Here is a 15,610-nt window from a genome sequence, read left to right on the forward strand (position 1 = left end):
ATTATATTAAAGTTTTGTTAACTTGGGGCTTGGAAAGGTAGCTCAGCAGTTCTGAGCATTGGCTGCTCTTCTAGAGCACCTGGATTCAATTCTAACACCTCCATGGAGGCTCACAACCCTCTGTAACGCCAGTTCCAAGGACTCAACACTCCTCTGACCTCCATAGGCACCAGACACACAAGTGGTACACAGACATACATGTAGGCAAAACACCCACACATATAAGATACTATTTTACAATTTTTACCAACTTGCTGAGCAGTTAATCACTAAAGGTGAAGCCCACTTGTTGACTTGAGAATCTAATTACTGTGATGTTTAAAGGTGTTTGTAAAGACTCTAAGAATCAGGTATCCTGTAGCCATGGTTCTGGGCTAATGAAGACAATGTATACTGTCTTGACACAAAAGACAATGTCATATCACAATGAGTTAAGGATCGTCATAGTTACTTTTAAATTGCTATGGTAAACACATGGCTGAGGCAACTTATAAAAGGAAGTGTTTAATTGGGCTCACAGTTTCAGAGTAATAATCCTTTTACCATCATGGCAGCAGGCAGGCGACATTGCACTTGAGCAGTGGCTGAGAGCTCACATCCTGACCCACATACATGAGGCAGAGAAGAAATACAGTGGTCATGGTAGGAATCTTTTGAAACCTCAAAGCCTTCGTCCATTGACACACCTCCTCCAACCAATCCTTCCTAATCCTGCTTCCTAATCCTTCCCAAACAGTTCTACCAACTAGGGACTAAATATTCAAACATATGAGCCTATGGGGGCCATTCTCACTTAAACCATCACAGAGACAGTGCTATCACCTTGCCAAAGCACTTTACTGCTGGTCTTGGGGACACGGAAGCTCAGGCATTGCTTGGATCCAGGCAGGCTATTTTTGTCTTTTTCTCTTCCAGGATACTAAAGCATTTGAAAGCCAAGGACCCTGTGCAGCTGAGGCTGGAACACTTGGAGCAAGGTTTCTCTGTCTATGTCAATGGGGCCAACTCGGAGCTGAAGACATCACCACGGAAAGCTGTGCATACAGACTTCTCCAGAAGTGCCTCACAGGCTGAGGGGTCACAGGGTGAGCACAGACCCTCTCAGGGCAGGCAGCAGCATTTTTAGTTAGAAATTAAGGGATGGGATGTAGCTCAGTGGTAGAGCACCTGCCTAACAGAAACAAAGCCCTGGGTTTGAGTCCCTAGTACTGCAAAAGAAAATTAAAGAGATAAGTTAGAGACTTTGAAAACATCCTGTATGTGTGAACTCACCAGCAAATGAGTTAACTGTATCCATCGGGCCAGCGAGAGAGCCTAAGAGCAAGGAAGAGAAGTACTCTTTAAGGTGCTGGAGATGGAGCCAGAGCCTCACACATGCCTAGAAACCACTCCAAGTTTAAATTCTTTTCTGTTTCTTTTCAAACTAGATTTGGTCTCCATACCCCAAACCAAAGGCAGCTAGAGCAAGAACTTGCTAGTTTTTATATTGCCTGTAGCTCTAATGTCCATGATCTTAAGGACAATTTTTAACTAATAGCTGATATGCACACATTAGCTTTGATACCTAACACCTATGAAGTATTTGATTCCACCGTTCATTTTTACATCTAGCTACTCCAGCCCCTTCATGCTTTAAAGGGATTTCATGTGTGAGTGTGAATCTATCCAGTGGGTGAACTGGGAATAAGTGGTATTGAATGGGTAGACCTGTTGAACAGGTAGGACCAGGCTCCAGGTTGACAGTGTGTCTCTGAGGAATATACTTGGTCTCTCTGTTCATTGCCTTTGGGTGTGGGGGGGAGGGAAGCCTCCAGGCCATTACATACTGGAAAAATAAACACAGTAGCAATGGGACCAGAGGAGAGAGCGATATCCCAAAATATTCCCCAGAGAGCCACTGCAGTATTCTAAATGCAGTTTACCAGGAGTTCTGTAGCCCCTAAGGCTCCTCTAGCTTTCATTGTGGGCATGCTGCTAGTTGGTAGAATTAGGAGGAACTGAAAACAGGATTAGCTTAACTTGGGACCCTAGCAGTATACTTATTCATTCCTCAAATATGTCTCCATCACTGTCTTCTACACATGGCTGTCTGCTGTAGGAACTACACCATACGTCTGTGTTTGGTGATGGCTCTTTGTGCCTGGAGAGCTGCCTGATATGACATTAGGCATCTCATTTTCTGGACATTCTGCAACTCTTACACTTTCTGCTGGGCATTGGCTTGCTTGCAGTTTACTCCAGGCAGATGCGTCCCTCATATGAATGACCTTGAGCAGCTGGACCGGATTGCAGATGTAGGCTTCAGAATAGCTATCAGTGTGAACTTGCCTTCCATGTCTCGCTAGCTGCTTCCCTGTCTCTTGCAGATTATGGACGAAGAACCCTATTCCGAGAAGCCGAAGAAGTCTTAAGACGCAGCTCCAGGACAGCACCAGGAAAAGTCCAGCGCCGAGGATGGCACCAGGTCTGGAAACTTGCATTAGGCTCTGGCACTTGCATTAGGATGAAGAGTGGGCCTGTTAAGCGTTTAAGTCCTTGTGGGCTTGGTGACTGTTCTGGACCCTGTAGGGTACCCTCTGCATGGACTGGCTCCTGGGGTACCTGCTCTGCTGCAGGGTCCTCCCTCTGCCTGGGACCTCTGGAGCCCACAAGGGAGTATAGTAAGAGCAGACCCATGCTCATTCTTGAGGGCTCATTTATCATCTTGCTTTTTATCGACTACCTACTAGTTGTGAGGCATGGCATAGACAAAGCAAGTCATTCGGACAGAACCTGCCCTGGTGAACTGAGGGGCCCATTTAGATGGCTGCCAACGTTCTGAGTCCTAGCACTGTCTCAGCTACACATAGCCCCTCTGCCCTTTACACTCACAGCCTGGCTTCTGCCTTTTACACTCACAGCCTGGCTTCTCAGGCTTCCTCTCTTATGTGAGAGCAGAGGAGAGAGATGCTTAGAAAATCTCAGGGACCACTCAAGCCCATGACTAAGAAGTGGAAGAATCAGACTCAGCTCTGAGTTCTGTATTCCTGCCCAACTAGGCCTTGCTATGATCCCTTGCTAGCTTCCCTTTGGAGATGTCTATATATGGAGCTGCTGAGTGTACCCAAGTGTCACTGTGCCAAGTATGTACTTGAGGTTGGGTCATGTGGTCTTAGTTCCTGTCACATGTTTTGCACATTAGGATGGCCTTTTACAACAGAGATTGGCAGAGTCGTTGTTACTGATCTATGTATGGGGAACATCGGCCACTTGCATTTTACAGTAGACTGCAGTAAAGGCTTTCATGTGCTTGCCACCTAGCAATTCACAACACTCAATTGGTTGATGTATGTCCTCATGGTGCTGCCATAGAAATTGAGGCCCAGAGAGCCAAAGACACTTGTTCAGGGTCACATGACCTCTAAGGGAAGAGGCTGGGTTGGGGTGTGGATTGGACCTGTTGCTGTACTGACAGCATCTTCCTGCTATGTTCATTGGAAACAGTTGTGTCTCCTGTAGCTGGGGTCTGAAGAGCAGGCCCACAGGGCACCAGCCTGGGCGCTTGTGTCTGTCCCCAGCCATGAATGTTAATTTCTTGTTAATGAGGCCTTTCTTGCCTGCCTCACTCTACACAGCTCTTCTGCTTGTTGGAGTGCTTCCTATTATCACGAGCCATATTTGTGTCTTAGACTGTGACTTAATGGCTGGCCCCAGAGTCTGTGCAATTTAAAAGGCTTGGCCTAAGATTAATTAGCATCCCTCCCATTTCTCCTGTGGCTCCCCACTTCACAAGACTTAATCAGGGCTAATTTCCCCTTGCCTCCCAAAGCCGCTCTGCTATAATTGCCCTTCTGCACTGCAGCAGTCAGGGGTCACTCAGTGCCTAACAATAGGGACTGCTGTTTGAGTAGAAAGCTCAGGCTGAGTGTGCATGCATGGTCCTGGGGCTGGTGAGCTGGGCAGGCTGCAGGAGGCCTTCAGCCCACATTGCCCACATGTCTGCCCCGGCCTCCAGGAGAGCTGCTGCCCAGGACAGCTGGGAGAGTGGGGACACAGCCTCAGGGATGCCAAGACAGATCCTATTCTGTTGTCTGGGGGCCAGTGTGGGATGCAGTTGAAAAACCTGTGGCCTTGAGGATAGTGCTTAGAAATAGCAGTGACCCATCCCTTTCCTCCCCTCCTCACATCTGTTCTCCCTGTCGGTGACAATGTGATGTTGGACCTCCTGTGCACACAGAGCCTGAGCCATGAGGAACTGCAGTGGGAGTCCATGGCGTATCACCCTCTGTGTCTCAGCAGCTTGGCAGAGCAGACACATGGCATCTGGCTTATGGATTGGTTTTCCTACCTTACTTTCTCTCCCCAGCTGGCTCTTCAGGGCATTTGAATGAGGCTCCTGGGAATTGAAGAGAATGGGCTTTAGGCTGCTTCTTTGGTGTGTGTTTTGGAGCCGGTAATGGACCTCCCTGAGCTTTGCCTTTATAATCATCACAACCTCCTGCCGCTGTTGGGAAGGCATGTGTGCGGTGTGTGGTCTCTAAGTGGTGTGTTTCTTCAGCTAGGTGCCCTAATGGCAGATGATGAGGCTAGGATGAGGTCAGTGCTTGCAGCGCTCTGGTTCTACCACCCGTCCTCACGCCCTCACGCTGTCTGCTTTCTAATCTAGAAGGTGGTCAGTAGGTTACCTGCCTCAGAAGGTAGCTGCTGAGGATCACTCAGTCTGTGGAGGTTCCTGCCACGCCTGGCACAGAGCTGGTAAAGGGTTGTGTTGGTCAGTGTTGGAATAAATGGAGGGCAGGTGTCGAGGGCTTCTCAGTCTGGAGTTTCCAGGCTCTTCATCCTCTCCTTTCTACTTATGTATTTATTTTATTTGTGAGGGACATGCATGTATGCAAAGGCCAGAAGAAGGCACCAGGCATACTTCTCTATCACTCTCTGCCTATTCCATGGAATCAGTCTCTCTTTAAATGAACCCGGGCTTGCATTTTCTCTAGGCTGGAACCTATCAAGCACTCGCCATCCTCCTGTCTCTGCCCTGTCAGAGCTGGAAGGTGCTGACACCTTCCCACCACACTCTGCTGTGCCTTTGCTCTGGAGGCCATTCTTGTTCCATGTGCTAGATTCCAAACCTCAGTCCTCATGGCTGCATATCAGTCTCTCTTGACTGCTGAGATGTCTCTTCTGGCACTTCATTCTTATGTCTGACCTCACTCCCTCTGTTCAGTCCTGGCCATTTATGGAGCACATCAAAGTTTTGGATCCTTACTGCGGTCTGAGAGCTGCAAGTGAAGCAGGCCAGCCCTGCTGCCCTGGAACTTATGGGATGGGAGCGGGAGACAGGCCAGGCCAAGCCAGGGCAACAGCAGCCAGCAAGTTAATGGCAATTGCTATGAAGGAAGGCCAGGCAAGAGGGACGGTGGCAGGCAGCAGAGGTGCCCAGGGGTAGTGCAGCAGAGCTGAATGGGGATCTGTGGTCTCCTTGGAAAGGTATAGTGGAGTGTGATGGAAAGGTATTGCCTATGATCAGCACACGTGATGGAGAGGAAGCGCTGGGGGCCTGGCTCACAGCTAAGGGGTCTGGACAGTAGTCTGAGTGAAAGAGCTCCCCAGAAGCACCAAGATGTGGATGCTGCCATTGGAAAGATCTTGGTGGCTGTGTGTAGCTAGGACCACCCTAACTAACTCCTTTACCCAAGGGCTTGCAGGAGCTCTGAGACTGTGTTCCTGAATCCACATAGCTCTTCTCTGCTGCTTCCCACAGCCCCACTCTATGCCCTCTCTGCTGGCTTCACTAACCAACTACACCCCTCCAGGTCTGTTTCGCACTCCTGAATTGGTTGAAACTTCTAAGAGAAACTGTTTGAGTGTCCCAGCTCATCTGTGTTACTCAAGGTGGCCTGTAGTAGTTGTCTTTGGTGTGGTGCTGTCTGCTACCTGAGTGGGCTGTGACTAGAGGTCACCTGATACTTATCCTGCCTGACCTTGAACAGCCTGGGAAGGGCGTGTGTGTGTGTGTGTGTGTGTGTGTGTGTGTCTTAGTTAGGGTTTCCATTGCTGTGAAAAGACATCATGACCAGGCCAACCCTTATAAAGGACAAGATTTAATTGGGGCAGGCTTACAGGTTCTGAGGTTTAGACCATTATCATCATGGCAGTAAAGCATTGCAGCATCCAAGCAGGCATGGCACTGGAGGTTCTTAGATTGAACTTGATTGGAAGGTACCCAGGAGAAGACTGGCTTCCAGACAGCTAGAAGGATCTCAAAGCCCACCCCCACAGTGGCACACTTCCTCCAATAAGGTCATACCTCCTAATAGTACCACTCCTGCATATTCAAATCACTACAGTGTGTGTGTGTGTGTGTGTGTGTGTGTGTGTGTGTGATATTACAGCCTGTTGTCTAGGGTGCTGGAGTTGGACCGCATGGCCTTGCCTTGGACTCAGAGATCTACCTGCCTCTGCCTCCCTGAGGGCTGGGATTAAAGGTGTAGTACACCACTGCTCAGCTCTTCCTTTGCCTTCTACAGAAAATCGAAACAGGATCTAATATAGCCCAAGCTGGCCTTGAACTCCCTATGTTGTTGCAGCTAACCTTGAAGTCTTGATCCTCCTGTATACACCTCTCTCATGCTGGAATTACAGGCTTGAGCCACCATGCCCAGCTCTTTCCACCCTTTTGACTGGGCTCCTCTTTGTGGGTAGCCAGAAGGAAGCAGGTGATTAAGGTAGCAGGGTCCCCAGAAGCCAGTGGCTAATTCTTAAATTCTCTTAATTCTTAGCCCTGGCCTTGTCTACCTGGTTGGTTTCCTTATTTCTAATGTCTACTGTTCCAGTCTGACAGTTTCTCCTCTTCCTGCAGCTGGGCAGTGGTACATGGAATTTCCTTCTTCTGGGTCTAGACCAGCAAATAGGAACACTTTAGTGCCTAGCTACTACAATAGAAGGGGCTTTCTAAAGAGTACAGGCCTGAAACTCATTTGGCAAGAAGGCTGTAGAACCACCCATGATAACCTTGTTCTTAGGGATTAACCAGAGGTTAAAGTAGCAATGTCCCCAGTAGCCAATGGCCAATTCTTAAAAGCCACCCCACCAGGACTGGGACATGCTCTGCCCTAGTTTCAGGGTTTCTCTTATACTGCAGGGCCCACCATAAAGGGCCAGTGAGGTTACACTATCACTTTTGCTGGCCATGGCCCAGTCAGTGGGGGTTGGGAGATCTAGAGGTTGACTGGATAAATACAGCAGGCTCCCAAGCCACCGCCTTTACTGTGGAGTGGCCTGCAGGTGATATCTAGGCATCTGTCCCTGCTTGTCTTTTCCTTGCTGCTTCTGGGCCTTAGATCTCTCTGCCGCCATCAGTGGATTAAGATTTATGGCTTCCTCAGCCTTGTAATACTTGGGTAGACAGTGGCCTAATCAACAGAGCCGCCGTTTACCAAAATGCTGTCAGCTTTGATGAACGTCACTGGCTCTCAGCATTAAATCGGCAGTGAAGGGATTGGCCTTCCAACAATTTACTGTGGGCCAGACTTTCAGGAAAGGTCTCCACAGAACGTTTGCTATGGGATGAAAGTGGCCTTGGCTCTCCCTCACTGCAACATCTGCATCCTGGGTTGCTGCAGATATGAGCACCTGCAGTACAGCTCACCTCCACGTTGTGAAGCTGGGCCCTTTCTTTTGGTACCTTCTGACTTCTGATCATGACAAGAGCTGACAAACCTGGGAAGAGCTGCTCCTCACCCAGCCTGTCTTTGGGGGCTTGGTAGAGCCCTTCCACCTCTAGGGGGCGCCATTAATACAGCACACAACCTGCACAAGCATACAGGACATCCCCTGCACTTGCTCTTCTGAGTTTGACAGCACACTTCAATGCACCCTCTTAGAACACTATGAGGAGGTGCCGAAGATACACAAATAACTCCGGGCATGAACTGGGTGGAGTGTGGGCTGAGCATGAAGTGAGCAGCTTTGGGGGGTTTGTGTGGAGAGTCTTTTAAATCCTCCTCCAGGGTAGGTACTGCAAAGGTCTGTCAGGGTCTGGGTTTGCAAGTAGGCAGTAGAAAGCAGCGGCTCATGAACACCCACTCCTGGTGAAGCAGAATGCCATTCGGGGAGCCAGCCCGGAGCATCATCACCATCCTTCCATGCAAGGTGGAAGGTGGGAGGCTAGGAGCGTGCATGTGGCTGGGGCTGGGTTAGAATCTGGCAGCCTTGGTGTGGGTGGGGCTGCCCCCACATTGTGGGCAGAGGAGGCTCCCCAGGCTAGGGTGGGAGAGCAGGCCAGATGGCAGCTATTTATTACCCTCTGGGCACCCACTCAGTGTTGTGAGTGCTTTCTGGACCACAGAGTTAATTTCAGCACTGTTGCTTCATAACCTACAGTGTTCACTATGGTGCTGAGTGGACTCGGGGGCAGGGCACTGGTATCTGGAACTCAATGCTCTTAGAGCTTGGTGAGGGCCTGCTGACTAAGGGCCTTAGGGCTGACAACAAAGCTGTGTTTGCATATTGGGCATCACTGGGAAGCTCTGCTGTGCTGAGCTGTGCTGAGGAAGAGGAGGCTGGGAAGTTGCTGAAGGCTGTGATCCTGGCTTCTTGCTGGATGTAGAGCTCTTTCTGTGGATGTGCCAAGTCAGAGGCTGGCCAGGGTGTACCTCCCACTGTCACTGGCCAGCTTCCTTTCGAGCAGTGCACATTGTCCAGGGACCACAGGCCTCAATCCCTGCCTCTCAACTGGTCTTTTCCTGTGCCCCAGAATGCCAAGATAACCCCAACTCCTCACTGTTCTGTTTCCCAATTTCACATCTCTCCTGCTCCCAAGAACTATCACTCAGTATGGTGGGCAAGAAAGGGGGTATGGTATCTGCCACTCTAACTTAGCATACTCCATCTTCCTCTGGTGGGAGAACTCAATTCTAAAAGATCCACTGGGATCAGAGGCAGGCAGGAGATTCCAAGAACTAAGGTGCTTTCTCCGGAGGCTAATAACAGGACAGACTGGCAGTCTCTGCCCAGACTTGTCTGGATTTTAAGAAAGAGATGAGGGAAAAGCTAATACTAACTACTACAGGCCAACTGGCAGCATTCAGAAATACAAAGCCCTAGTCTAAGCCCTTCTCTCTTTAGAGAAAGGACCAGAAGGCCCTAAAAGGGGCTGGGTGGCTGGTGATCCAAGCTACCTCCTCCTTGGCCTGACCCAAGTCTGTGGTCATTCTTTTTTCCCATCCTCTCTTTCTGCGCAACAGGCCTCAGTGTTAGGATGTTGTTGAATGTCCCAGGGAGAAGAGCATAGCATGCTTTCCTTAGCCTGGAGAGGAGAACTAAGTAGCAATGTGTAGAGGGAACCCATACCACAGCTGGAGCTAGCCAAGGCTTTGGAGTGAAGAGGAAAGGTGGGACAATGAGGGTGTATGGCTTTAGAACCGCCCCAAGGCATTACACAGTGACCTGCTGGCCCTTCTTGTTTCTCTATTAGGACACCTTCCTTGCTCTCATAGACAGCTGCCTGTTCCATTCTCATCCTTGAGCCACAGAGGGATTGAGGGTGGGAAGGCAAACAAGCCCACAGAGATAGAGGAAAGGGTGTCTGTGGGCTCAGCTGGACTGATAGGGCCCTGGAAGTGGCTCCAATTGGTTCAACAGTCACACATGTTAGAATGTGTAGGAATTAGTATGGAGGCCTTGCGTGCTGGATGTATCAAGTAAGGTCTGGTTTGCTAACAGTGGCTTGAACGATGTGACAGCATGTCACCTTCCAGCTGAGTGAGTCCTTTTGTTCTGCTCAGGTGGGAATCACTAGTGAGCAGGGAGTCGTTTCTAGTATTGGCAGTCTTGGGCCTGAGAGAGAGCTAAGGAGCTTCTCCAGCAGGCAAAGGACAGGACAGGCAAGCAGGCTTGGGGGCTGGGCTGACTGACTCAGCCCTGAGAACAGAGTCTTAACAGCTTCAGGTCTTAGAAGCCAGAGGCAGCTCTAAGTGCACAGGTTAGAGGTTCCCTCTTCTGAGTACCAATTGCCAGTGGTCCAGCACTCAGCAGCCAGTGAGATCCTGAGCTGCAAGCAATCTGGTAGCAGGGAGCAGGCAGCAAGCAGTAGCAAGTGCTCCAGCTCTGGGATTCTAGTGGCTACCATGACTAGTGGTGTAGCTTTCAAACCTTTGTGTCAAGACCATGAGCCTTTGGGGTTGACAGCTTCTTCTAGAAGCCAAGACCTGTAGCATCTTGTCTACCAGCCTTTGTGCCTTCCACAGCCTTGGCTCACAGTCTGCTGTTTCTTTTCCATACTGCACTGTCCTCAGTCATCTCCACCCCACCCACTCTCTGGAACTCTCTAGCTGCTTGCTTTTTCTCCTCCCCCCCCCCCCTCCACTGGCTGCAGCTGCCATCACCTCTGTACTCAGGATAAAAGTCAAAAGTGTTAAAAGCCTTCTATGTGATCTGATGTTGCAACATCTGGGGGCATTGGGGGAGCATTTCCTTGTTAACTCAGAAGGCCAGGTGAGCTGGGCTTGGGGCACTGGCATCATTCCATGTGACCCACTCCTTTTGTTGTTCATATGGGCCCTTTGGTCCTTCCTAGATGCATAGTGATGGGCTGTGTGGAGGTGGGAGATTCTGGAGTGATCCCTAGCCCCCAAAACCTAGCACAGGTATTCCTTTCTCAAAGATGCAAAGAATTCTTGAAAGCAGGGAGGCTGCAGCAAGGACAGCTTGTATAGTTCAAAAAGCTTTACAAGGATTCTGTCCATTTCGTGTTAGTATATCTACAGTGCGTTAGCCAGGCTTTCCCAAACATGAGGTCAGTTAGCTCTTATGGCTTTTGGGGAAATGCTTAACTCTTACAAACATTCTGCAGAAAAATAATCATTAAAAGTCTGACTTTTTCTACACACTTTACAAGTATAAGGAAGAAACAAGCAAAGATAATATGACCTTGTGGAGTCACAACTGCTGAGATGGGGGCAGTGGCCACAGTCGTAATCCTGGTACTTAGGAGGCTGAGACAGGAGGATCACTAGCTTGAGGACAGCCTAGACTGCATAAAGAAACCTGATCTTTGTAAACAACAGCAACAGCAATTCACCCAAATCCTGTCCCGCTCAGGCCCAGCACCCTTGATCCCCTTTTTGTGGCCAGCTAGGCTCGGCTCCTTCCTGTCCTTGAGCAGAATGGTGTCTGTTCTTATTTTAACACTGAATTTCTATGTCCAGAAATCTGTGCAGATCAGAACTGAAGCTGGCTCTCGTCTCCACATTGAACCTCCTCTGGACTGTTCAGAAGATTTTGAATCACAAGAAGATGTGATTGGCAAGCATGAGGATGCCACTGGGGAGCACACACAGGTAGGGGCTGGCCTCAGTTTGTATTGGGGGCTCTCACAAAGTCAGGGTCTGCTGTTGTAGGGCCCTCAGTCAGGCTCTTTCTAACACCTACTTTCTTTGACCTGTGCTCTTCTCTCCCTAAAAAAAAAAGTGTGTATGTGTCAGAATGAAGCATCTGTAGAGATCAAAGGACAACTCTGAGGAGTCAGTTCTCTCCTGTGTGGGTTCCTGGGATTGAACTCAGGTCATCAGACCCATGCAGCAAGCACTTTACCCACTGAGCCATCTTGCCTTCCCTCACCTCACACATTTTGATACACAGAGTATGGGCCACACATCTGTGTTTATGGGTGGGTCAGCAAGCATCCGATCACTCTAAATGAAGAAGGGGCTAAGAGGGGAGGACAAGCCTGGCAGAGAGGAGTAGCTTAGCTATGGAGGCTTTCTAGAAAAGAGTAGAATTTGTCTCTGGCCATGAATACTAGAAAAGAGCCTTGAGGGGCTGAGGGCAGGCAGGGAGTAACCCCACCCACACCTGCTTGTATATGTGTACCTTGGCCTGTGAGGTATTCTGAAGATCACGGTGACTCCAGGCAGCAGAACATCCAGACAGCTGAGTATCTGCAGCTCAGAGCCATGTTGGTGCTGCAGCTGACGGGGGTCAATGACCACCAGTGTGTTTCCAGTAATACTATGCCCCAGACTCCCCTTCCACAAGCATTTCCTGGCAGTGCATTCTTGAACCTTGTCTGTTCTTTGCACCACAGACATGGAAATCAACAAGCACACAAAGTGCCTGTTCTTAACTAGTTTATGTTCCAGGTGAGATAGAAAAAGGCAGGATGAGATAAGACCATTTCAGATATCAGGAAGCTCTCTGAAGGAGACAGAAGAGGGAGCTGGGTGTGGAAGCGCACGTTTATAATGGCACTGTTCAGAGACAGAGCAGGACGGTCCCTAGCAAGGTCAGCCAGGGGGACATAGGGAAACCCTTTTCAAAACAACCATAACAAAAATAAATAAAATCAGAGGGGGAAGTGGACGGCGGGATGTCAGGGGGAGAGTATCATGCACAGACTGTGCAAGAGCACAGGCAAGAAAGCCTTTACAGCTGGCAAGAGGCTGGGCTTCAGGAGCTCAGTGCCAGCACAGTGTGCATAGGAGATCATGGAATGGTTTGAGACACTGAATGAGAAGACAGTGGAGTGGACCAGGAGGTGCATCGTGGGCCTGGGCTAGAATGTGGGATAGGGTTTGACAAGTAGAGTTTAGTCTAAGGCAGTGGTTCTCAACCTGTGGGTCAAATGACCATCGGGAAAACACAGATATTTATATTACAATTCATAACAGTAGCAAAATTACAGTTATGAAGTAGCAGTGAGATAATTTTATGGTTGAGGGTCACCACAACATAAAGAACGGTATTAAGGGCCAAAGTATTAGGAAGGTTGAGAACCACTGTTCTGGGGGGACAGCTTTAATAATTAAAATGAATGAATACATCATTTCTTCTTGTTGTATAGAAGCAACATTCTGGAGAGACTGCAGGCGAAAGTCAAATTGCTAAGTAGAACATGCCCCATTGTTCAACTGTATCACTCAGCTATGGGCCTGCGGATTCATAGCCTCAGACAGGGCCTTCTCCTTCCCTGACTTATGGTTGCTGAAATGTGAATGACAGAAAGAGAAAGGAGCAGGGAATTCTGTCCAAGAAACCTGCTCTGTGTTCACAGTTTTTATTTGCTCAAGCAGAGAAGGAGCTGGGATCCTCCTACCCCACATGCTAGGTGAAAGGGGTCTATGTACACTTGCACAAATTGCACACATGTAGTTTGTTCTCTCTCTTTCTCTCTTTGTGTGTGTGTGTGTGTGTGTGTGTGTGTGTGTGTGTGTGTACACGCTGTAGCTCATACAGGACCTGAGAAGTCAACCTTAGAACTCGGTTCTCCTTCCACCTTTATGTGGGTTCTGGGTGATGAACTCAGGTCACAGGCTTCCACGGCTAGCACCTTTACCCACTGACTTCTCCCGGTTCCTTTCTTCTCGCAGCTCTCCTCCTCGTCTTTTTGAGAGGCTTTACTATGTAGTCCCAGATAGCCTCACAGGCAGGGTTTTCCTGCTAGCACCTCCACACCTGGCTCACGATTTGCTTTTGAACTTACCAACAGCCCCATGCTTGGGATCAGTCTGGATAAAACACACCTTCATTTTCTTTCAGCTGGGATCTTAGCCATGTCCAGTCGCTTATAGTCCTACACCCACACCAGGTCCCAGAGTGCTGTGCGCCGTTTGAGCTGGAGAGCATTGTTTGTCCATGGTGAAGCGCCTGGCACCTTCTGTTAAGTTGATACCTTTTCCTCTTTGGCAGGCTCCCAGCAGCCTGCACAGTGGACTGCAGAGGCCCCCTCCCACCAGGCTTCTCCTGCCCTCAGCGTTAGTAGCCTTAGTAGCAGTCTTTGGTGCACATGCTCAGTTGCAGCCCCTGCCGCTCTGCCAGCACTTCACGTTCCCCACTGTGAGCACCTGATTATATTTCTTTCCTGCCTTTCTCCACATCTTGAGAGGGCTCTCCTTAAGGCTTCACAGTCAATTTCCCCTTGGAGTTATTTCCCTGCAAAGGGGGAGAGAGACAGACAGTGGTGCTACTTGCCTGCCACAGCAGAAAGAAGCCCTGAGAGCTGCCATCTGCACAGGCACAGAAGCCACGCTAGGCATGGCTAAATATACCAGCCCGGCATGAAGCAAGTGAGGCCTGAGCTGGAGCAGAAGGGATCCGCATCCACATAGAGGCTTTGCACCTCCCCTCTGCCGCCGCCGCCGGAACATGCCAGCCTTTTGCTTTCCATCACATCCTGTGAAATTCAGTTCCTTGGTGGCTTTGAGTTGCAGACTGGCATCCTGGAGGCGTGCTCTCTCAGCCCCTGTATGCTGCCTTGTATGGTGCTGTGGGAAGATTCAATGAGCAGCCAACACTGATACAATCAGGAGATTCCATGTGATGATATGAATTGGGGGGGTTCCTTCCTTTAAAAATAGTCAGGTGATTGGGGTCCTCCTCCTTCTCCTCCTTCTTCTTTCTACTCTTCTTTTCCAGCACAAGGACCTACATTGTAGCCCAGGCTAGCCATGAATCATAATGCTCCTGTTTCCCAACTGCTTGATGTGTACTATGTTATACTTTTTTGTTTGTTTTCTTTTTCTTTTTGAGAGATAGTATCACTATGTGGCCTTGGCTGGCTTAGAATTCACTATGTAGGCAAACCTGGCCTTGAACTCACAGAGATCCACCTGCCTTTGCCTCTCAAGTGTTGGGATCAAAGGCATGAATCACCACATTTGTCCATGGTATACTTTCTTATGAGGAATGACTGGGCTGGCTGCTGGAACCAGAGGTGTGTCCCCAAGGTGCATGGTCCATGCCACATACTCCCAGATGCTGAAGATAAAGTAGTTGATAAATAAGCACACAGGTGGGACTTGATGGTGCACACTTTTAATCTCAGCACTCCAGAGGCAGGTACAAGCAGATCTCAGAGTTGGAGGCCAGGCTGGCCTCCATAGTGAGTTTCAGGACATTCAGGGCTGCTAGAGAGCCAAATAAAAGAGCATGTAGTGTGTCAGGAGGTGACAGGGCTCTGGAAACAGCAGATTGGACTGTGGGAACAGGGAAAGACAGGCAGAGGTTCCTGTTTAGTACTGAGACACAGCCTCTTGTGAGGTGAGCAGGCTTGGAGGAGCAGCTGTGAGCAGGACAGTAGGCTGGGGGACTGTGGGGACTGGGGGGTTGAGGCTGGGGACTGTGGCAGAGACAGGGTTTTCTTATGCTGGATAAGAGGCCTCCATAGGGTTCTGACCAGTTTTCCAACTCTAACACAGGGGAGCTCTTTCTAGAGAGTTTGGACCCAGTACCTGGGCCCATGCTATAAGTGTTGTTGTGGGAGACTCAGTCTCCATCTGAGGAAGTGGTTTCTTTAGGAATCAAGAATGAATCCAAAATGTCTAAAATTAAAGTCTTAAAATTAAATTTTTCTTTATTATTATTTGTGTGTGTGAGGGGCAGTACAAGTGTGTCACTCTTCACATGTGTGGAGGTCAAAGGTTAGCTTTCAGGAGTCAGTTCTCTCCTTCAACTGTGAGATCCAAAGACTGAACACAGGTATGGCAGGCTTGCACCAGGTCAGTGGCCATCTCTCCACCCCAGTAGTCTTTTCAGAGCCCCGTGCCCTGTGCATCATTGTCCAGACTGCTTATAGGTGGCCTGTCTATTGCATCTGGGGGTGGGGAGCAGAGAGCCTGTGTCCATCTCAGGGAGA

The 15,610-nt window shown here is 49.4% G+C and overlaps 1 protein-coding gene across 8 annotated transcripts in view, besides 1 other annotated feature; it reads left to right on the top strand.

The window, feature by feature from the left end:
* Positions 1-15,610, top strand: part of D430042O09Rik (RIKEN cDNA D430042O09 gene) — a 166,941-nt gene that overhangs the window by 51,531 nt on the left and 99,800 nt on the right. For all 8 annotated transcript variants that reach the window (XM_030242515.1, NM_001081022.2, NM_001358287.1 and 5 more), the window contains 3 exons: positions 916-1,085; positions 2,367-2,464; positions 11,187-11,318. In XM_030242515.1, coding sequence (XP_030098375.1) covers positions 916-1,085; positions 2,367-2,464; positions 11,187-11,318 — 400 coding nt within the window. The remainder of the gene's footprint in view (positions 1-915; positions 1,086-2,366; positions 2,465-11,186; positions 11,319-15,610) is intronic.
* Positions 4,662-5,968: an enhancer, noted in NCBI's record as "VISTA enhancer mm174". NCBI's record gives its function as "enhancer in: heart[7/10]" and the evidence as "EXISTENCE:transgenic organism evidence [ECO:0001131][PMID:17130149]".

This window comes from Mus musculus, chromosome 7, assembly GCF_000001635.26.
Source record: "Mus musculus strain C57BL/6J chromosome 7, GRCm38.p6 C57BL/6J".
In the NCBI taxonomy this organism is placed as follows: Eukaryota; Metazoa; Chordata; class Mammalia; order Rodentia; family Muridae; genus Mus; species Mus musculus.